We start from the raw sequence: 22,855 nt of genomic DNA, 5'->3' as shown, positions 1-22,855 counted from the left end.
TGCAGTTTACAAACCACTCTGGGATACAGGAGAGAAATGAATCAAGGTAAAGCTGTTTTACATTAAAATTCCTCCAGATTCCCCACAAGAGATGGAAAAAAAGCCAGGACACTCCAAGACTGATAATCTGATCTCACTGGATCCCCTTTGTGCCCAAGAGGATGGAGGTAAAACCTTAAATTACTTTAAAACAATCCTAAATTCTCATACCGCAGAGTCTTACATCTTAGAATGGTTAAAAAATAGCATTACAAACACACAGCATAATCCTTTCAGTCTTGTAGGTGGCATCTTTATTTAGGCTTTTTTTTTATTTAAATCCTTCTTAACCATGTAGAGAAAACACAGATGATCAAGTTTTTAGGAATCTCCAAGCCATCAGACGTGGATGCTGCCAAGCAGTTCTCAGTTTGTCAGACATTCTGCAGCTCAAGGCATAATCTGCAAATAAAAAAATAAGGCCCAAGATGTCAGAAAAGTTGAAAAACAGGCAAGAAAAGGGAGCAATAAAATCAATACTAATGAGCTAATTAATTAACCCTTGCCATGCAGACTCTGCTGCTCTGTCTTGGGTCTGTCTCAAGAGTTTTCACATCCCAGAAGAAATAAAGATGAAATATAAAATGAAAGATTTTAAGGCTGTTATCAGGGTTCACAAGGAAACTTTGAGACAGGGATTTCCTTCAGCCCAGAAGGACATGGCACAAATTTAGGAGAAGCTTTTTGGCAGGACATCAAAGGGTTGTGGAAAAATATCTGGCTGGGGGAGTTCAGGAAAGGGATAATTTAAGAGCAGGATAGCTGGAGCCTGCTCTGGGTTATTCCATCACTCCCTAAAAATCCAAGGTGAGTTTGCCAACCTTGGTGCAGAGCCAAGCTATTAATAGTGCAGGGAAAAAAAAAATCTGAGCTTATTCCAGCTTTAAAGCCATGACATAAACCAGTCCTTGATGATGAAGGGCTGTGCTATGTGCAGAGAGATTTTTAATTCCTCTCTAAACCACTTTCATGTAAAACATTCACGTTTTCCACAGCTCAGAGCCAGTTTTTCCTACAGCAAAGCAATCTCCATGGTCCAGGAGTGCTGCCTGGAGAAGGGCAGTTCCACAAATGCCATCAGGAAAATGTTCATGGTTCTGCTGTGCCTCACAGGGAGCTCTAGAGACACTCATTAGGAGTGAGCAAAGCCTGATGAAAAACCCCAAACACGCATTGCAGGGTTAAAAGAAGTCAAGAAATTTAAATAAAAGAGCCACATCCTCAAGCAGAACCACATCCCCACAGCCTCATTAACATTCTTCTCCAAAGCCAGTGACTTTTGCCAATTGAAGGGCTCACTTTGCACCACTGAGGCCCCTCTGGCCCTCTAATGGCCGTTTAATGAGGTTTCCCATTCAGCAGTGCCAGAGCCACTCACTGCAAAGCTCAGGGTCACAATCCCTGCGTGCCCAGAGCTGCTCTTGGTGTCCCTCGAGAGGGGACAGTGACAAACAGCACCACGTGGATACAGGGACGGGTTAAAGGACAGTGTCCATCCTCCACCATTCCCCATTAAAGGCAAGAGAGCAGGGAAAAGAACTGAAATGTCAGGTTGTTGAGCAATCCTGAGAGCTCACAGGGCTCAGAGCACCAGGGAAGACCTCGCCTGTTGCTGTCTGCCACCGAATGACACAGACATGGCACTGCAGCCATGCCTGCAACACGAGATGGGGCAGGGCTGGCACCCCCTGGCACTGCAGCTCACCTGGGCAGGGCTGGCACCCCCTGGCACTGCAGCTCACCTCTGGTCTGCCTCTGGAAAAGAAGGAAATGCATGGACAGCCTTTAGACATAGCCCAAAGCCTGCTTACACAGGTGCTGCTTCCCTGGCAGCAGGAATTTAAAAGGTTATCAATAACAGCACAGGAGTATTTTTATTTTCTGGTATGATAAATTCCCAGTGTTGCCACGTGGTTTTACAGATCACTTCCACTTACTGTTCTGTAACACACGTGGCACCCACAGGATCAGAAACTCTCACTCTGAACAGAACAAACCTCCCCTTATCCAGAACCCACATTCCAGTCAGTTCAGAGCTGGTTTGCCTGTCTCCATTGAGGCTGATTAGGGATGTCAGGCTATCAATCACTCTGATTGCTCACGGGGTGCAGAACAAACGAGCGTAGAACATAGCCTGGGTCTCTCTTGCCACTCTTTGACACAAAGATGCCACAGCAGCCATCTCTGCAACGCCAGTGGCAGCAAATAACCCAAAACCACTGGAAAAATGTAATTATGGGTGGGTGTCCATCCCTGGAAGTGTTCAAAGCTTGGCTGGATGCAACTCTGAGCAGCCTGGGAGAGTGGAAGGAGTCCCTTCCAATCCAAACCATTCCATGATTCTGTTGTATTTAGAAGATTTTATCACTATTTAAAAGCAGTGCTAGCAAGGTATTTGCTGCATGTGCAGATACCACGTGTAACACTCCACTTACAGTTAGGTGGCTGAAGCTTCTGGGGCAGCCCCTTCCTGAAGGATCACCCCGCATTTCTGAACTCACACCATCCTGCTCTGGTCACTTCATTTTTTGTCGACTGCCAGGCTGAAGAAAGAAAAGAAAAACAAAGGAAAAATGTTGTTAATAATGCCTAACAGCCTTTTTTTTTTTTGGTGAAGCACACCATTTATCCAAAAACCAGAGAATTAGAACAGTTAAAAGAATGATATCAACTGAAGATTCACATTAGCTACTGAAATCGTTGAAAACCCGAAATCCCTCAATTTTCTTCCTTTTTTTAGTGGAGTGTATTAAAAAATACACATCTATGTATGCTTTATATTAGAGATATAAATATACACCTTGCAATATATTCGGCTTACAATATATGGACATATTAATATCATATTAGATAGATAGATAGATAGATGGATGGATGGATGGATTTTGCTTCTGGCGCATTCCACGATTTGCGGATTTGCAGCGCACGTGGCAGCCCCCGGAGTCCCCCGAGCCCCGGGGCCGCTCGGGGCCGGGCCGGGCCGCGGGGCTGAGGGGAAGGGGCCGTTCCCAGCCTCACCTCGCTCGGTTCCTCCCGCCGCAGCCGCTCAGCGCCGGGGCCGGGGGGAAGCGGCACCGGCCCTGAGGGAGCCTCGCCAGAACATGGCGGGGGAAGGCGCAGCTGTGGAGCCGCCTCCATGAGCACCGGTTTGCTGCGCCTGAAGGACGCAGGGCTTCCCACTGAGGCTGAGGCCGGTCCCGGTCCCAGTCCCGGTCCAGTCCCTCCGGGGAAGCGCTACAGCTCCGCTCCCGTCGCCCCGCGCCCACAGAAAGGACGAAAGACTCCGCACCTCCCCCTTATATAGTGCGGGGAACGGCCGCGCTTGCGCACTCGCTCTTCCGCCCGAGAGCGCCCCCTGGCGGGCGGGAGGACTCAGAGCAGGGAGAGGGCGGGGCTGGGACCGGGGACAGGGGATGGGACACCGAACGGGACACGGATCCCTGCCCAGGACTGCTCCAGGGCCTCCCACGGAGACACGAGGCTACTAAAAGATGGATATCCCTTTTCTCAGCTGCTCCTGGAGTCCCCCACCTCCCGCGGTGGCAAAGGTTGGGCTCTCAGCCTGTCCCGGGACAAATTTGGAACCCTCTGACCCCCACTGGGGATCCTCTCACCCTGCATCAGCCACCCTGAAATATTCCCAGCTTGGGGACATCCTATCTGTCCCACTGCCTTGACTGCCCTGGCCAGACTCCCCATCCCATTCCACTAGGGAAAAACCAAAAAGAGGATCACAGGGATAAATCCCTTTATTTACTAAGAACAGACACAAGATACAAGTGGTTTCAGGTGAGATCATGAGCTCAGGAAAGCCACAGGACAGTGGCACTCCCTGCAACAGTGACAAACTCAAGGAGAGGAGCCTGGCTCCATTTTCCCTTGCATTGCTCTGGACAATTTTTTGGATCTGGAGACCCTCCATGGCTGTGGGATCACCGTGCACAGGGCTGGGGGTCCTTTTCCCACCAGCCAGCTGTGCCAACAGCGGTGCTGGATGCAGAGCCAGCCCTGTGGAGTGGAGCAGAGGCACCGAGCCCATCCCTGGGGCTCTACTTGCCCTGGGCTTTCCTCTGCAGCTCCTCCACGGCCTCGCTCTGCCGCCTCTTGTCCTTGGCACGGATGATGGTCATCCTGAAGAGCTTGCAGTAGAGCTCCACGGCTGCAGGGCTGTCGTCATTGCCGGGGATGGGGTAGGTGATCAAACACGGGTTGCAGTTCGTGTCCACCACGCCGACCGTGGGGATGTTCATCTTGGCCGCGTCGCGGATGGCCACGTGCGGCTCGAAGACGTTGTTGAGGGTGTTGAGGAAGATGAGGAGGTCGGGCAGGCGCACGCCGGGGCCGAACTGGATGTGGGCATTGGTGAGGAGCCCGCCCTGCCAGTAGCGGGTGTGCGCGTACTCCCCGCATGCCCGCGCCGTGCTCTCGACCAGGTGGCAGAACTGGCGCCGGCGGCTGACGAAGAGGATGATGCCCCCTCGGTAGGCCACGTGGGCTGTGAAGTTGAGGGCCAGCTGCAGGTGCTGCATGGTCTGATCCAGGTCGATGATGTCCTGATCCAGGCGGCAGCCGAAGATGTAGGGCTCCATGAACCTGTGGGGGCACAGGGAGACACAGGGATGGGGTGTGCAGGCATTGAGCGTTTCTGGAAGTGGAACCATCCCATGCTCCTGCTCCTGGCTGACAGCACAGAGAGCCCTGTCTGTCCCAGTGTCACACCCTCCCAGTGCCCCAGTACCCTGCCCTGTGTGAGCAGCTCCAGGCTCAGACCAATCCAGCAGATGTGGTCTGGGGAAGCATTCCTGCTGTCAACAAGCGCAGCATCACCAAAAGCATCCCTCACCTGTGCCGACATCCCTTTTTGTGGCCCAGGTGCACCCGGGCATCGAAGAGATCTTTCAGGGTGAAGAGCTCCTTCACGCTGAAGAAGTCGGGGTGGCTGAGAGGTTCTGTCAGCAGCTTGTCATCGTCAGCTGAGAGAGGGGAAACAAATACTCACTGCGTTTGGGGGGACGGGCCGGGAGGATGCACCGTGCCCGGTTGGTATCAGCGCACGGGGCTGGGGTGCCAGGGGTGCCGGCAGCACTCACCGCGGGGCCGGTTGCCTGCAGGGGCCGGGGCCGGGGCCGGGGCTGGGACGGTGCTGTAGAGCCGCGGGGCTGCTGCGGGACAGAAACACGCGGGTCACACGGGGGTGGCCGGGGCGCTCCGGGCCGGACCGGGCCGGGTCCCGCCGCTCACCTGCCCGCAGGAGCCGCGGCAGCGCCATGCTCCGAGCCCGCCGCAGGGCACGGGGACGGTGGAGGAGGAGGAGCGGGGGAAGGTCAGCGGCGCTTTCCGCTTCCTGCGGGGCGGGGCGGGCGCGCCCCGGGGCGGTTGCGGTCGCTCCCCGCCCTCCTCCTTTGGTTGCCGGGTAACGCTCCATCCCCGCGGCCCGGCCTGGCCCGGCCCGGCGGCTCCGCCATGGCCGAGCCCAGCCCGGGCGTGCCCCGGCGCTTCGAGGAGCTCACCTTCTACCGCGGCTACGGGTGAGCGCCGGCCCGGAGCTCTCCTTCTACCCCGGCCACGGGCTCCGCTGCCCGCAATAGCTGTGCTCTGTCCCCTCAGGCAGCCGCCGGCCCGGGCGGGCCCCGCTGCCCGCCATAGCTGTGCTCTGTCCCCTCAGGCAGCCGCCGGCCCGGGCGGGCCCCGCTGCCCGCCATAGCTGTGCTCTGTCCCCTCAGGCAGCCGCCGGTCCGGGCGGGCCCCGCTGCCCGCAGTAGCTGTGCTCTGTCCCCTCAGGCAGCCGCCGGATCGGGCGGGCCCCGCTGCCCGCAATAGCTGTGCTCTGGCCCCGCAATATCTCTGCTCTCCCCCGCAGGCAGCCGCCGGCTCACCCCCGTTACCGGACCGCCAACCAGAGCTACGGCAGCAGGGCCCCCACGGTGCACGAGCTGCCGGTAGGAGCACCCCGATGGATGCAGACACGGCCCAAAGCCGCGTCCAGCCCTGTACCCAGCCGGGCTTTGCAGGTGTTGTCCATGTTTAAACCATCCCTACCCCCTCTCTTACCCCGTTACCCTTTGTCGCCCCCACAGAACTCCTTCCACACCCTCCCGCACACATTTTCGGAACACCTGGGCAGATTTGGCATGTGCAGGAACGAGAGCCTGAACACGTCCCTGGAGAAGAGCCACTGCACCGGCCCCGACACCTTCATCACCGCCTACGAGCACTTGGACTTCCACCCCAGCTACAACCCCAACGGGCCCTCGCACTGCCGCGACCAGCCGCCGTAGGCAGCGTTTGGCGGCCTCAAAAACGCCCACGGCCGGCCTTGATCCTAAAGGGACCCACTAGAGTGCAGAGGGAATGTTATTTATTAGCAGTATTTAGTGAAGGTTTAATGCAGTTAAGTGTCAGGTAGCTCATGTGAAGCGTTTTACCTGATTTATCAGCAGCATATAAATACTAGGACAACATAAATTCTGGTTTTGTCCCCTTATCCCCTTCTCTGTCACTAGTGATCCTTTACACTCTTGCCTTATTTACTACATATCATTAAAAATTCAAGATCTAAACTGCTTCTCTACTCTTTATTGAATAATCAATCTCTCAGTTTTCCAGAGTTATTAATGAACTCTGGATTTCTTTAGAAAGTTTGTGTTTCTTCTCTCTCCAAAGTACAAAGTTTTAAGAAATTATTCAAATAATGACAAGTAATCACAAAGAAGATTTTTTTAAAAGTTTTATTGGAACAATTGTAGGTACAGGCAAAAAAACTGCATCAGTTGGACAGTGAGTGCACTGAAAGAGCACCTGAACATTTTTGGCTTAAAAATGAGTTTTTAAAAGAAACTACTCTGCCTGTTTATGGATGAAAACCAGTCCTACCTTACAGGTGTAACAAAACATTAAAAATGAGCATAATATTATTCAAACTGTTTGCTAAAAATATAAATAATGAGTGGAACATTATGTCCAAACTATTACAATTGATACTCTTCACATGTCAGAACCATTCCCTGTTTGTGACATGTGGTAAGAGCTGGGTAGATCCTCCAGCTGCAAACACACCAAAAATAATAAATTGGAACAGGTAAATAAACTGAGCAGAAATGGGCCTGAAAAGTTAACATTTCAACGATTTAACATCTGAAAATAAATAAGGAACCCTCTTCCATTTGCTGTGATCCTCGTCTCAGACTCTAGACAATACCTGGAGCTTCTTTAGAACTTCCCTTTCTTCTCCTGAAATGAGAAAATAACAAAGTGCTGCATCAATAGAAATCGTTGTGACAATGTTACATGTATTTTTATCCACAGATTTTTCTGCAGGTGGCATAATTTAGGGATAAGGCTGCCTCATAAAAATATTAACAGAGTGGATTCTGTCACATATTTTCCCACTCCATCTGAAAACACCCACCTCTTCCTTCTTGCATCAATTTTAATTTAATTTTATTCTTGAAACCAGTTCCTTTGAAGAGTTTGGCATGCAGTGTATCTGAATGTTCAGAGGTTAGACCAAATGCACTTTTAAAAGAAGAAATACCTGTACAAATTCAAAATATTCTCCTAAAAATGACTCATTTTACCACACAGGATCTACCTCAGACAATCTCTTTCTACTCTGTCTTTTGAAAGGAAGATTTTCACATTTGCAGATAAAATTAGTGAGGCTGAACTATCACCAACTGAAGGGATGAAAAATTGAAAAGCTACATTAATAAAAGAAATGGGGGCAGGGATGTTCCTGCCTTGCATAAAGTGTTCCTAAAACAGCAGCAAAGAACTGGGAATAAAAAAATGAAGGGAGTCCTTGCTGTCCCTTGAGGATCCTTGAAGATTGTTCCCAAAGCACCCAAAAGCAGTCACTGGGGTAAAAAATGAAGCAATAAACCTCTTTTCAGATTTACCTGCCAGCTGTGGTGCTGCAGCCAAGATCTGTAACTCACCAGAGCCATAATAAAAAACACCAAGTGGTATAATTAATATCTAAATATATAATTATATATAATATAATATATATAATTTATAATTATATAATATATAATATATAATATATAATATATAATATATAATATATAATATATAATATATATATATTATATAATTATATTATATAATATATAATGATATAATTAATATCTAAATTAACAAGTTTTGGGCTCTGACTGGAAAGAAAAATGAGCATTGTGGGTTTTTTAAAAATATGAACCAGCACTCATTAAAAAAAAAAAAGGTAACTTAATAAGCTTTGGAAGAGCTGGGTTTAAGGCCCCCTGTATCTACTGCAGTAATTATAATTAATTGGTGTCTCAGGAGGGTGGGAGAAATGGGAAAAGGAGATTTCTGGGCACTCCCCAGAGCTGGCACTGGAGTGACAGGGCTGTGCAGGCTGTGCCCACTCTGTGCCCTCCCTGGGGCTCTCATGGGCACCGTGAGCAGGAAATCAAATCTGCTTTTGGAGCTGCTGGTATGAACATTCAGCCTTGAGAGACTCGTGCTGCAACCTTGGTACCAGTGTGGGATTTATTGCCACTCAAGAGAATCTTTTTTATTGCTCAGCCTTTAGTGATGTGCAAGAGGGATTTCTTATTGCTGCAAACCACCAGACTTCTCTTTTCTGAACAAGTGATGAGATCTGGGCCAGGATGAGGACACTGCCACTGACACACACCCAATTACACAAGCAAAGATTCCACTTCTTGCTCAAACACCAGGAAAGAAATCTCTTGGGTTTCTGCTACCACAAGCACCATTCTCACCTCCCAATGCCAACCCTTTGTATTTTATAAATTCTCCTTCAGTTTTGTTACAAAGAATTCATGACATCCTCAGTGAGGAGGGAAGAAGAGGGAACACAGAAATTATTACTCACTCAAGATGATGACACAAACCATAGGAACACTCCAGATGCACGGTCCACGGGCAGAACCCCATTTATTAAACATTAGAAACTCAGCAATGTACACCAGTTCCTATATACAAATCAAGTTCATCAATTAAAATTAAAAAGTGCTGTTTGAAATCAGGTTTTATTTAAAGCACAAGGTAACTGGAATTGCATTTTAACTGGGAGTGGATCGGGTCACGAGTGGTATTGAGGACACAGACACAGCAACAGGGGCACGAGACACCTTTGAAGTCTTAATGTGGATTTACTGAAAACTTTTGAGAAGAAACATTCAGCTTTTTATACAAACAGTACAGAGTGCTTCAAACATCTCTAGGAAAATTAAGTATACAGTTTAATCCTTTTAAAGCAAGGTACTTGGAAAACTTCTAGTTTAAAATACCAGCCTATTGACCTATTCCAAACAAAAGGCTCAAATCCTGCAACGGAATCAAGGCAGAGCAAAAGATAAACCTGTGAAGAGGGAGTGCAGGCACTGAGCTAAGGAAAAACCACTTTTCCAAGGTATCCTACCACAAAATGGAGATGAGTTAACACACTGAGCTTTGAACAACCTGGCCAACCAACCCCAGGGCTACAGAAAGGTGGCTGGACAGTCAGAAATGCCAAGTGAGCACTAGGAACGTTTCAAACGCAGCTGCACGACAGCATGGACACACCAAGGATGTTTATTTCTCTACATGCCACAGTCACTACTCTATGCTACACCGTATTTTGCCCACATTCTGCATCACACCAGGGACACCACGGCACTCTGGATCCAGTCTTGGCTGCTTTTGCTCCGTTTTGCAAGTTTAAGGCCAGCCTGGAGGAAGACTCCTCAAGTGACTGAGAAACAAAGTGATGCTAAGTGGTGGTTTGGCTGAGAAGTTCTGCAGAAGAGCAGACAAAGAGAATATCAGATCAATTCACAGGGACAAGATGTGAGAACAAACTCCTCCAAGGACTTCACAACACAAAAATGAAAATGAAAAGAGCCAACAGCTCCAATTTACACCTTCTGAATTTGCAGCGAAACCAGTGTGGGGGCACTTTTTTGTGTGTGTGATGTGAATGTGCTACTTCAATCCCGTTGAAAGTCAGTACAAATAAAAAGATAGTAGTGAAAAATTGCTTTATTCTGGCTGCTGGAAACGGAGGCAGAGAAAGAGCCTGAAGAAAGAACAGTGCTGAAAATATCCGTGGCTGAAAAAATCCGTTTGTGTTGTGACTTGCTACAGCAAACCCAGCTTTGCTTTATTGCACCAAAATTGTCAGTGAAAAGTTCACAGAAATGTAACATTTTAAAAACCACTTCTGAAAAAGGAAAGTTAAGGGCACTCAGTTCCAGAAAGTTCATTCAGAAAACCAAAAGCCATCTCTGGGTAACTGCAGGGCATCAAAAGGAGAGAGTTGAGAATAACAGGAATTGTTTGAACCCTGCAGGCCCCAACAGTACAGAAATCCAGGGAAATCATGTTGTCTGAACAGACACACTCCTTCACTTGCCTTGGACTGCAATTGTGCTTGGAATCATTGCTAGCAGGAGGTTCTGGGTGTGTAAAAGCACTTTGAGCAGCTGCTGAGATCTCTTTGCACAGGAGGTGCAGACAGAGCCATCCACTTGATTTACCTCAATTTGCATTTTTTATCTTCCAGGCTGGATCTCCACAGCCCCAGTTCTGCCCAGAGAGCTCATCCCTCAGTCCTCAGGGTGGGAAAACTGAGCTCCAGCAAATGCCACCCCACAGGATTGTCCCGAGGCAGCTGGGATGTGGCCACTGTCACATCTGCATTGCTATCCGAGGCTGTGCTTCCCTAGGATCTCTGAACAGGCTCCCAAATAAATTCTGTGCGCAAACAGGTTTCCCTTTCAGAGGCAGAGGCCTCATAATTTAAAGTGTGATTAGCCAATATCTTATCTACAGTAACTACAGCATCCTGTAGGAATGCAAGCCCTAAAAATCATTATAAAAAATATTTCCTTAGAGCACTTTAAATAATTTACAAAATTCTACAAAAGCTACGAATGCCTATCTGTGATATCCCTGTTAAATAGAATTATTTTCACATTGGTGTGTGTATGATATACAGGTATCAGCATTTCCCACTGCCTCTCCTTTCCTCTCTCAAGCTTTATCAAGGTAATTACAATCACAGTTATTTTATAAAAAGACTGCTAGTGTAAAAAAAAAAAAAAAAGTACTTACATATTTGAAACCTTTTTTCCCAAGAGGGAACCTGGGCAGTCCCCTGCAGGTAGGTCAGTAAATTTTGCACAGGTTTTGGTTAAAAATTCCTGCCCTTGGTGTACTTCACTAGCAGCTTCCCTGTTCTGCAGGACAGGTATTTTTCCTTCCATTTTGGAGCTGGATACCTGAATTTCTCCCTGCCTGTCAATTTTTTCTTCCTTAATGCACATCTGCACACTGTTATCTGCACGTGCTCCTCCACTATCATGCACTGCTGCTGCTGTCACATGGAATTCATGCCTTGGGCAAGCTAAACTTGCATCTGGCCTCTTGTCCAGCAGGTTATTCCCTCCCTTACTGTCCACCTGAGCACTGTGCTGAGCTGGCTCTCTGCTGGCTTTATCTGCTTTTCCCACCCTGCACTCAGGGCGTGGGGGATCTGCAGTGGGGTCAGCCCAGCTGCCTTGGTGGATCTCTCCTTCCTTGATGCACATCGGGGTGTTCTCAGCTCTGGAGGTTCCTCTGCCAACCTTATCAGCTTTTCCTGCTGCCACACTCCGTTCCTGTGAGGGAAGGCTGCACTGGGGCTGATCCCCTGGAGCATCAGCCTTCCTGCAAGCCTCAGCTGCCTCCTGGAGACACCCAGCTCCTGCACAGCTTTCTGCTACATGGGGACTCACTCCTCCCACCGTGAGTTTCTGAGAAGAACTGGGCTCTTTTATTGCTGGTGTAATTTCCCCTTTTGGCAAGGGGTTAAGTACATCTGTGTCCTGGGAAGCTGTCTCCATTCCCAAGGCACTGCTCTGGCTGAGCAAACACTCTGCTTTCTGCTTTTTGCTCAAAAGCATCGATTTCTTCCTGTCCCGGGCGTATTTCAGACCTGCAATAAATTTACTGGAGATTTTTAGTTGGAAGGTGTTCTTCCTCTTAGATCTGGGCTTTGCATTCATGACTTTTCTCACTTTACACCCTTCATTTCTGCTGGGTTTTGGGGGCTCTGTGTTAGGGACATTCCTTTTACCTGTAGCACTCCCAGGTAACTCCTCAGCAGCACCACCTCTGACCCCCCCCAGTCCTTGCTTAGCTTTTGACTGACCAGTAGTAGGAACATTCTCTGCAGAAGAAGCACATTTTCCACTGCCAGCTAACATTGCACTTTTCCCTTCTGTTCTCTGAGAGTTCTTCACCTCCTCAGTTTGCTGAACTGCTTCAATCTTTTTATTCTGACCCAGCATCAGGTCAATCTCATTTTCCACCGGCTGCTGCTTTGCTTTTCCTTTATTACCAGTTTGTTTGGTCGCTCTAAGTAGGTCCAGACTTGCATCACCTTTTTGCATCTCTGAATTGCTTGCAGAGTCTTTAGCCTTTTCTGCCAAAAACCTCCTGATTTCCTGCTCAATGCTGTCATCACTGTCCACTGAGCTGCTGTCACTGGCATCTGACACAGCTGGGAAAGCACATTTCCTATTTTTAGCCCCCCGCTGGTTTGAAACTGGTTTAGGTTTATTGCCTTTTTTAAGCTGTAAGTTAGATTCCAAGTTTTTCATGGTTTCTGGCTTGTCATTGGGAAGTTTGATGTTGTCTGGAGGGTTCCTGACTGCATTCTCCCTCACAGCTTTCCTAGGTTTTGAGAGGCAGCTTTTTAGCAGAGAGGGATTTTTACATTTCCACTCGTTTTGTTGGAGACCACTGAACTCATCCAGCAGCTGAGTTTCTGTCTCACTGAATCTGACTTTCTTCTTGCACTGAGCTTTCTGGTCCTTGGATTTCTTCTTTAACTTCCTTTTAGACTGTAACAGGTCCTTGATGGCACTATCCAGGTCCTCATCACTGTCCAGAGAGCTGCTCTCATCACCCGACCCCTCTCTCTCTGGGGTTTGGATGGGGTTTTTTACAGGTTTTTTTGTGGTACTCTGAACCTGCAGGAAAGGGCTTACAGAGTCCAAGGGCACACATCTGCTGCCATCAGAGGCAGACAATTTGGGAGACATCAGCTGCTGCTGCCTCGGGTCTTTATTGCTCTGAGCATCCCTGAGTTCTGTGGGGTTGCTCAGGGCTGGCTCCTCCTGGAGCACTGGGAATTTGGAATGGTGACCTGGCTGGAAAAGTCCTGTCTCCAGCTGCTCAGGTACTTTTGACCCCCCTTGTTTTGCTGTTCTGCCTTCCCTTTTAAGTCTCCTTTTCCGACTCAGGGATAATTTGAGTGTTTTGGGCAGAGCAGGCTCAAGGGTCCCGGTGAGGCTGTTTGGATCAGAAGGCAAAGGCATCTGCATGGAGCGTGACAGGCTGGGAGGTTTTGTTCCAAGGTTCTCTGACTGTGCTTTCAGAGCCAAAAAAGCCCTGATTTCTTGCTCTATGCTGTCATCACTGTCCACAAGGCTGCTGTCACTTTCACAACGGGAGGATGAGAGAAGCTGGGGGGAAAAGAAGGAGTCTGCAGTGAGGGATTTGTTGTCACTTCCCATTTGGGATGGCATGATTGTTTTGGAAATATCCAGGATAGCTTCTGCACACATGAGCTCTGCAGATGTGTCTGCTCTGCAAGAGGCCTGCAATGTGAGCTCGCAAGCAGTAATCTTGTTTTCTGGAAGTGCAAAATGTCTGGCTTTTTTCAGTGGTTTAAACAGCTTATTAAAGTCATTGCTGGTGCTTTCTAATCCTGTTGACTTGGAATTAACTTCTTTTCTCTTGTTGCTTATGGGGTTTTTATGGATTTCTGGTGAGGCACTTTTTGTGGAGCTAATTGTCAGGCTGGCAGAAATGTCTGCCATACCCTTTGGATCAAATGGTTCCCTCTGCAAAGGGACACAGTTTGCTGCATGACCTGCCTCCTTCCTGATTTTCTCCAGCTGGTAAAGCTGGATGGCTTCTTCAATGCCATCATCGCTGCTCGAGTCAGATGTGTGCATGCTCTCCTTGATGAGTGCTTCCCTTGGCTCCCAGTAATGAGCTCCACTTCCCTCATCCTCCTCCACGAGCCAGGGCTGGCTGGCAGTGCCCATTTCTAGATAAGCCTGGTTCACCTGGCTGAAATCACCGGGCTCTGCTTGGATTTTGGACTGCAAACACTTGGACTGGGTGTTGGATTTCTGCAGCTTGGGATGGTGTCTCAGGAGCAGTGCATTACAGCCTTGCTTTACAGCACCACAGTTTGTTCTGTTTGTTGCTTCTTTGTTGCATTTCAGGACAGATCTCACACGGGAATCTTTTTTATCCTCCTCGGTAACGCATTTACTAATTTCTTGTTGTTTCTTCTCATTCAAGAACTGCACTATTTCAGCTTGTATGCTCTGTTCAAAGGAGTCATCGCTGCTGATGCTCTGAGGGGAAGCAGGCTGGATTCTTTTCCCAATTCCCAGGTGGTCAGACAGGTACTCTTCAGAGAGCATCTCAGCATTAAATTTCACAGGGAGGAGGTTACTAGCCACTTTGTTCTGGGAGAACTCCCTCTTAAACCTTTTGTCTCTGCCCACATTCCCAGAACGCTCTGCATTCCTTGGCAACGACTGGGCACTTTTGCTTTTTGTTTTCAAGTACTCCTGGATGGCTTCCTCTATACCTCGGTCCACAGAATCGTCGCTGTCAGAATCCAGCAGCAGAGTCTCAAACTCTACATTCCCCTCCACTTCGCTGCCATCAGAATCCTCGGGGCACCCACACTGGGTGTACTGAGGATGCTTCTGCAGCAGCGAGGTGGTGCTGGGTGTGACTCTGGCACTGGAGCCTTTTTCTCCCTTCTGTTTCTTCTGCACAACACAGCCACACTCATTGTTCATACCCAGGGCAGGCTCTTGGCTTTGCAGGTTGTTTATGATCATCTGAACTTTGGCGCTCACGGAGGTTCTGGTGACGTTGCTGTCGGACTCAGGGAAGCACACGGGGTATCTACAATTCCTTGCTGGCCCGAAGGACTCCCATTTTGTCTGAAGAGCTACCAGAGGAGGAGCATCCATAAGGAACATTCTAGCAGACCACAGCAAAGTCCACCATGGAACAGATTTTCAGACCGGTCTCTCCTCCATCCTAAAACAAATTAAAAAAGGAAATTATTTATTAAGCGCGTGCCTTCCAGAAATTCCATGTAATAATCCTGGTAACATGAACTGTAAATTATTAACACTTAGAACTACTGTGCCAGATAAACACAGGAATTACTCCTCAACATCACTTGAACAGGTAAATCAGTCACTACTCTCACTGAGGATAAGGCAGAGCACTCATCATTTGAGGTTTGAAATATTTTCTGGCAAAATCATAACCAAATTCAGGTAATTCACTTCTGAAACTCTTCCCGTGCTTTCCAAATAATGTGCTCCCAAATAATGGTACACTACCCAGACCCATGGTGATGGTATTCAGTGCAATCCCCTTTGCACTGAATACTTTTGCAGAAAACTTTGTGGCAGGAGAGGAAAACCAATTTTGAGGAATTCTTTCATAGCAGGAGTGGAGAACTCAGCAAAATACTCTGCTCGTTGTTTCCTTTGGCATAAGTGCCCTTTTTCAGGATCATGCAGCTCAGCTTTCCAGTTTTCATAGGAAAGCAGCAGTGGCTGTGTCCACATGGCGCAGGATGGGTGGATGTGGAGAAACCTGGACCATCATCCAGGATGGTGGGACACAAACCAGCTCCTCCTCAGAGAGCAGAGGATCACACAATATTCCAAAACAGCTTTTACTGGATCTGACTTGGCATTAAACACAAACAGCTGAGGGACTTGGGGCAGCAGAGAGAGAAGGAAAGGGAACTTATTTCTTCCTGAAACACAGTCTACAGCAATAACCCTGAGACATCAGTCATCCGGCCTCACTGCAGGATAAAAGCTCTTGGCAAACACAGATCTTGGGGAGTGCACAAAAGCAGGATGAAGATTAGGAGCTATTCTTTGTGTTCCAGTCGAAACTGCAGACAGAACGAAGCTTCAGTTTGTGGAAGAATGGAAAAAGCCACCCACCAAACTCCAGTTAACACCCCAAAGAGTTCACCACCTCCACATGGTCCCATGAGGGTTGAAGGCTTCACCTGCAGCATCATTTGGTGATGACAATAATTCCCAAAAACTACTGCAGTTGGGTGGCTCCACACAAACACAGTGAGTCCGAACTGCAGTGGCACTGGACTCTGCCAACCTACAGAGACACAATTTTCCCTCTGAAACCTCCCTGACCTTGCACTTGTCAATTATTCTCTAGTTCTGGTTTCAAATTAATCAGCGGTATTAAATATTTTAAAGGATTAATGACTCTAAACTCTTTAAAACTTGTATTTATTTACTGAGAGTAAGGTAACAGAAAACCAGGGAAGACAATTCTTCATCTATGCTTGGGCAAATATAAATTAAAAACATTTTTTCTTGTAATAAGCAGCTAAGGATCAAAAAGACAGAAATTAGGATACCTCATTACCTTGAAGCAACATAATTAACACACTTTAGCTCCCAGCTTCATTAAAAAATAAAACCCCAACGTTTTTCCTATTAACCTATTTCCACAGTTTTCAGGGAAGGGGCAGGTACCTTCACTATCCCACACCTGGACTGGGGGTCCTGCATGAATTAGACGGGATTGGGGTGAAATTTTATGTCCCAGCACCCACCCAGAGCACCCACGGAGACCGTGAGGGGACACCTGGGTGCTGCCTGAGGGGGGACACACACTGAGGGGTGTGAGGGGACATGAGGGGACACCCACCCCGACAGGATCTGAGGGGAAATGAGGGGACACATAACCAGAAGGAGAGGGGTACCCTGGGTAACTCTGTGAGGAGAAATGAGGGGACACTAACTCAAGGGGTACCTACAGCGGATTTGTGAGGGGACAGCACCCCTGTGTGTACCCATAGTGGCTCCGTAAGGGGACACCAGCCCGGGGGGCACCCACAGAGGCTCCGTGAGGGGACATGAAGCGATATTAACCCGGGGGGCACCCGTAGTGGCTTCGTGAGGGGACATGAAGCGACATCAGCCCGGGGGGCACCCACAGTGCCTCCACGAGAGGACGTGAAGCGACATTAACCCAGGGGGGCACCCATAGTGGCTCCGTGAGGGGACATGAAGCGACACCAACCCGGGGGGCACCCACAGAGGCTCCATGAAGGGACACGGGGGTACCCCCAGCTCGGGGGGCACACCGGACGGGCTCTGATGGGCTCCCCACCCTCGGGGGCCGCTCGCAGCCGCTGCCCGCGGGACCCCCGCGGGGCGCCGCGCCCACTGCCCGCGGCCGGCCGGGCCCTGCCCGCGCCGCCATGGCTCCCCCTTCCCGCCTTCCGCCGCCCCGGACCCGGGCCCGGGCCTCCCTCGGCCGCCGGCGCGGCGGGGCCCGGCCGCGCCCCCCGCCCGCCGCTCACCTGCCGAGAGGAGGCCGACAGGGGCGACGGGGGTCGGCGGCGGCCGGGCCGGGCTGTCGGCTCCGCCGGGCTCCGCTCCGCCGCTGCCCGCCGCGCTGGTGCAGGGGCGGGCGGCGCTTCCTTCCCTGCCCCCGGGGAGCGGGAGGCATGCGCCGCAGGGCTCCGGCGGGGAGGCGGGGAGGGACCGCACCGGGCCGGGGCACAAAGGCAGCGGCGGCCGCTGGCCCCGAGAGCCGGCGCGGAGCGGAGGGAGGGAGGCAGGGCGAAGGGAGCCCGGTAACGATCGTAACGGAAGGGCCGCCGGGGGAAGGGGCACCGCGGCTTCCTGCAGCAGCCCCGCGGCCAGGGCCGGGCTCCAAACCGCGGTCCCGGCGCGGACCGGCAAAACAGCAGCGGAAAGAACGAGATTGTGCTCGGGTCTTGTCTCAGAGCTATGCGCAGAGCGGGGGATGATCCATCCGCTCCCTTCGGCGTGCCAGGCTGGGGAAAACTCAAAATATGGGCAGGATGCAACACTTGGCTGTCCCAGGTGCAAAGTTTGGGGTGCAGAATGAGAAGTGAGGTGCAGAGAGCCAAGGCCTCTGAAGCGGTCAGTGCTGCGGCTCCTGGAGCTGTTGGGATGTTGGAGGTTTCACACAGCGAAACAGCAAAGTTTTAGTGCTCTAATTCATCCCTGTTTTGTTGGCAAGCGGGTTTTCCCCGAGGATACACTGCCAACCCAGTGCTATCATCCCTGTGCTTCCAGAGCAGAACCAAGCTGTGAGATGCTTCCTTTCAGGACACCCGCTTCAACCTGCTCATTCCTAAAACACACAGAGTGAGTCACAGCTCTCAGTCTGTAAATCTGCACAAGCATTTCCATTCCTCATCTCTGGCAAACAAAACCCCGGTGCCTCAACCCAAAGTGATGCCTGTTTTCACTTTGTCAGTGTGTTTTGTTTCCCTGTGGGGCTGGAACATCTGTGATGCTGCAGTGGAAATCAGCATCTTTTGGCTGGGTGTCGTCAAAAGCTCAGGATGGGTGATGGAAAGTGAACAGCAGCTAAGGAGGGTCCCAGGCTGGAAATGGGGTGGCTGAGAGTGTTGCACTCTTTTTGTGCTCACTCTATGGCAAGATATGGTGAGGAACAGATTTCCACCTGCTTTTATCCCAGAAATTCCTGTTTTGGGGAGCCCATGAATTTTTGTGCCCTTTCTTCATCACCAGCTTCATTTTAATTTTTTTCCTCACCCCCAGAAATCCTCTACTACCAAACCAGGTCTGACCCTGGGAATGTGGGGCAGGCCCATGTCTCAAACCATCAGACACAGTTACAAACTCATATTAATTTATCTCTTGCTCTTACAACAGATAAAACAGAGTCGATAAGACATTTGCCTGTGTGTTCTTGTCCCTGGGATATGTAACATGCTTTTATGTTCTGATCTGGCTCGCTTGAACGAGACTGCTGAAAACAGCACAGCCAGCATCTGTGTGCAGGAGGAAACAATGGACTTGCTTTTCCTTCACTGCAGAATTGCAGCCTGGAGGTGAGGAAACTTTGCTTTGCTCACCATATTCCTGCCTAATGCCGCGGCAGAGGGAAGAAAGGGCTCTTGTATTCATGTATCCTCCCGGGCCAAGTCAATTTACATGTGAATGCACTTTTAAAATAAAATTAAAGTCAAAGCTGCGGCCAGAAGCCTGATAAATGTTTTTGTGCACATGCAGTTGCTTGGGAGGGGGAAGGCTGCTGCTGCTGGAGAGCTCTGCTGTCCCCAGCCGAGGTGGCATTTGTGGCTCTGTGTGCCATTTTGGCTTTAAAGAAGAGCAGAGGTGCCATTAGGGGTGATTTGCCTTCCTGATCCCTGATCTTGGCAGAAATGAGGGCAGTGGACGGATGACAAAGTCAGGAGCACTAATTGGACCCCTCATTAGAATGGCTGGAATGGCAGGGGGACGTTCACATTTCCAAAATGAAACGTCTCCCCTGACCTCCGGATGTGCTGCTCCTGTTTGCAGGGGTAGGTGCTCATTACAGGTGCCTCTGGATACCTCAGAGCCTGGAATCAGAGCTCAGGCAATGGCTTTTGTTATTTTTTTCCCAGCAAGAGAAAGGACAAGATTAAAACCACATTAGCAGGAGTGAAAGGACTCACTGGGCAGGTTTTGTTGTTGGGTAACCTGTGGCTTCGGGGCCAATTAATATTCCTACATGGAGCTGTGTTAAAACACCAGCCACATCTGCTGTGCTGCTGTTTTTTGGGAATATGGGTCACAAGTGATGCTGGCTGAGGGCACATCCATGTCTGGGACAGGAGGGAGATTGATAACTTCAGATTCCACAAAACCTTTCCCCTGTTGGGGGCAGTTTTCCATTCTCCAAGCACCTCTTTGGGTTTTGGGGCAAAACTGATTTACAACAGCAAAATCTTGCTATGACCATTGAGTTTTTTGGGGGAAAAGCAGCAGAGAAAGGAGGTGGATGGAACCCAATCTGATTTTCCCTCACCCTCAGTGTTTAAGGTCCATTTCTCACATGGCTGCACTGAACTTCAGGACACTCAGTGCTGGCCCTGCTCCAACATCTCCCTGCCCTGTTCAGCTCCTTCAGTCTGATCTCAGATGATTTATTAGATAGAGAACAACTGGATCATGTAGTAACATGGCAAATTGAAGACTTTAGTTGTTATTTAATAAATGCCAAGGAGACTCATGAGGCCTTGAAGTTATAATAGAAAGATCTAATTTAGGAAAGAAAAAAAAAAAGGGAAGAGAGATGCCTGTGAAAGCTGCCAGGAAGCAGTGCTGGGTATTGAACATTTCTATTTACCCTCTGAATGGCACAGAGATAGTCTGAGCTTCCTTTCAGCAGGGCTGGATGCAGCCCAGGGAAGCAGCACCTGAGGTTCAAGGGCAGTTTTTGGTGGAGCCCAGTCCTGGAAGCTGTGCTTTGTCTTGCCTTGGAACACTTCGTTGCTGTAAATCACCTTTGGTTGACAGAATTTTTTAAGGAAAGAAACCAACTGACTCTGTGAGGAAAATTAAAGTGTAATTATAGCACAGAGGCAGGTTACAGAATGCATTTAACATTTTTGAGTCAAACCTGGTGGGCTTCCCTTTCATCACTGACCATTACACCAAGTGCAGCTGAAGGTGTCTGTGGGGCACAGCTCATTCCTTTAGAAGATGTCCCTTTTCCTTGTTGATTCCGAGTGCATCTGGCATAAGAACACAAAATGGAAAACACAATTTAGTGCCAGGAGTTTTAACTAAAACCCTGACCTTTTCTTGCTACCATGTGGCAGAGGCCTCTAAAATATCAAAGGAAATTACATCCCCTCTCTCGTATTCTGTACCTGGAACCTTTTAATGGGTTTTGTGTGACTCACTCCTATCTAGGTTAAATGATAAATATTTCATGTTTACAATCCTGGACACGAGCCGTGTGGGCTTTTAAGAGTTTTCTTTACACAAATCCCTCCTTTCTGTCCATCTCCGCGGGCTTGGCTGGGGGCAATGCTGTCAGTATTCCCTCAATGACGCTTCCAGCTGCCTCCTGTGCTTGCCACAGTTCTGCTTGTGCCCATTAGGTGTCAGGCTCTTATCGGCTCTGTCTCCAGTTCCCGGGATTTCGAGGAGAACACGAGAATATGAGAAGCCAGAGCTGGTGTGGCTTTTCTGGGATGCTCTCTCGTCTGTGGTTGTGAAAAACGCCGATCTCTTGTTTTTAAAATTTTTAAAGTTTAACAGTAATAAAATGGTTATAAAAATAGGAACACAATTAGAGTAATAACAATTTGGACAAATTGAATTAAGACAATATGAGACAATAAAAACAAAGAGTTACGGACACCTGGGTACCTTTTTCTGGGCAGCACGAGCCCGAAAAAGGACACACATTACAAAGGATTAAGAACAATAGCCCATTGCATATTCAAACACTTCATACATGATGCATAAATTCCATTCAAACACAGGATTCTGTCTGGTCAGTGTCAACTTCTTCCTTTTAATCCTAGCAGCGCCTCCAAGGTGGGAAGAAGTTCATTTCTTCTGATAAGAGGGCAATAAATTCCCTTTGTCTGAAAGATGTAGGTGTCCTGTGGCTGCTATCTCGCTGCAAGCCCATTCTGTTAAACAAAGCATCTTAAATAGCACAGTTTCTATTTTAACAATTTTTGTAACCTAAAACTATATTTAACACAGCACTTAAGAAAATTAATACAGCATTATTTTCTAACACAACACATATAATATTAATTTTAATATTTGCAAAAAGCCAATCATAAAATACATGCATTTTTCACAGTGGTCCTACCCAGAAAAGGCAAACTGGGTGCTGTGGTGCTCACTGGGACACCAAACAGGGACTCTGTGCTGGTTTTGTCCCAGGTTTTAGCAGCTGGGATCCCTCCAGAGCCGCTGCTCATCTCTGGGCTGCAGAATGAGCATCCACAGGCAGCAGCTCCTGCCCCAAACCTGCTGGGTTTTGCAGCACGTTTGTGTTTTAGGCCACCTCTCACTGCATTCCCGAGGCCAGCTCTTCCTGTTACAGCAGCTCCTCACGCTGCTGTGGTGTCTGTGGGGTCACTGAGGTGCTGTCAGAGCAGGACCAACCTCTGCCCACCTTGCCCATCATCCTTTTGGGATGAGCACTTGGAACTGAGTGCTGATGCTGGCAGCAAGCCCTCGGATATTTCCTGCACCTCGGGGCTTGGGAGCACGCCTGAACACGTGGGGATTCATTCAGGGACAGAAAGCCAGGGTTTTTTAAAAACTTTTTAATGAACTCTGTGCAGTTTCCCACAGCAACACTTTGATTCCAGCCACGAGGCAGGATATAAACACGGGCATTTGGTGCCATGAGCCAAGGTGGCTGGTGATGAAAAGGGGTCTGTGAGCCTTAAAATGGTTTATTTAAAGGGCAGGATCAAAGATGTACCTTGGGATAGATACCTGCCCTGCTACACGAAGAAAAGCCAGAGATGCTGCGCTCACTTTATATTTCAAAAGGAAACTGCTTTGACTTTGTGCTGCAGTTGCTGAGAGCTTTAATGGGGCAGGGGGAGGGAAAGAAAACACAACATGCTCCAGCTGCCCTCATTACTGCTTCTCTGACTGTCTGCTGAGGAATCCCAGCACAGCCATGGACTTGTCCACCTGCAATTACCAGGTCCTGCATTTACAGAGTGCTTTTCCTGACCTGCTGCTCACCCAGGAGCATCCCTGCAGCCCCCTCTGAGGCAAAGGCTGCTGGATTCCTTCTGTGGAGCAACTCCTGATTCCCAGCAGGGCCACCCTGAGCACTGGCCCAGCCCCCATTAGCTCTAAACTGCCTTTTTTAAGAGGCATCTTCAGCTTTTCAGATCACCTTCAAGGAGTGCTCTATTTTTAGCATCCCTGGACTCTCTTGG

General features: G+C 49.1%; 3 protein-coding genes, 1 long non-coding RNA gene and 2 other non-coding genes across 7 annotated transcripts; 1 reads left to right on the top strand and 5 right to left on the bottom strand.

Moving 5' to 3' along the window:
* Positions 1–276: 276 nt before the first annotated feature.
* On the bottom strand, positions 277–3,297 carry LOC106629754 (uncharacterized). Its single transcript, XR_012583385.1, has 4 exons — positions 3,058–3,297; positions 2,475–2,582; positions 1,745–1,794; positions 277–441 (listed from the first exon to the last, which is right to left on the bottom strand). It is a non-coding gene; the product is annotated as an uncharacterized LOC106629754 (long non-coding RNA).
* Positions 1,583–1,716, bottom strand: LOC113460048 (small nucleolar RNA SNORA17). Its single transcript, XR_003381727.2, has one exon. It is a non-coding gene; the product is annotated as a small nucleolar RNA SNORA17 (small nucleolar RNA).
* On the bottom strand, positions 2,109–2,245 carry LOC113460047 (small nucleolar RNA SNORA17). Its single transcript, XR_003381726.1, has one exon. It is a non-coding gene; the product is annotated as a small nucleolar RNA SNORA17 (small nucleolar RNA).
* A 473-nt stretch (positions 3,298–3,770) lies between the features above and the next one.
* Positions 3,771–5,464, bottom strand: MRPS2 (mitochondrial ribosomal protein S2). 2 transcript variants are annotated; one of them, XM_074555982.1, is made up of 4 exons: positions 5,281–5,464; positions 5,130–5,201; positions 4,883–5,012; positions 3,771–4,632 (listed from the first exon to the last, which is right to left on the bottom strand). In XM_074555982.1, the coding sequence occupies exons 1-4, from the start codon at positions 5,462–5,464 to the stop codon at positions 4,089–4,091; spliced, it is 930 nt and encodes a 309-aa protein (XP_074412083.1). In that variant the 3' UTR covers positions 3,771–4,088. The 2 variants fall into 2 exon arrangements, with proteins under 2 accessions (XP_074412083.1, XP_074412084.1); XM_074555983.1 differs by having other exon boundaries at positions 5,130–5,198.
* PIERCE1 (piercer of microtubule wall 1) lies at positions 5,436–6,599 on the top strand. Its single transcript, XM_074555984.1, has 3 exons — positions 5,436–5,567; positions 5,900–5,978; positions 6,117–6,599. The coding sequence occupies exons 1-3, from the start codon at positions 5,503–5,505 to the stop codon at positions 6,315–6,317; spliced, it is 345 nt and encodes a 114-aa protein (XP_074412085.1). The 5' UTR covers positions 5,436–5,502; the 3' UTR covers positions 6,318–6,599.
* On the bottom strand, positions 6,160–17,850 carry PPP1R26 (protein phosphatase 1 regulatory subunit 26). The gene is made up of 3 exons (XM_074555981.1): positions 17,459–17,850; positions 11,128–15,132; positions 6,160–7,269 (listed from the first exon to the last, which is right to left on the bottom strand). The coding sequence occupies exons 2-3, from the start codon at positions 15,069–15,071 to the stop codon at positions 7,227–7,229; spliced, it is 3,987 nt and encodes a 1,328-aa protein (XP_074412082.1). The 5' UTR covers positions 15,072–15,132; positions 17,459–17,850; the 3' UTR covers positions 6,160–7,226.
* Between the last annotated feature and the right edge of the window lie 5,005 nt (positions 17,851–22,855).

Source organism: Zonotrichia albicollis, chromosome 21, assembly GCF_047830755.1.
Source record: "Zonotrichia albicollis isolate bZonAlb1 chromosome 21, bZonAlb1.hap1, whole genome shotgun sequence".
Lineage (NCBI taxonomy): Eukaryota > Metazoa > Chordata > Aves > Passeriformes > Passerellidae > Zonotrichia > Zonotrichia albicollis.
This window is presented reverse-complemented; position numbering and strand designations above follow the sequence as displayed.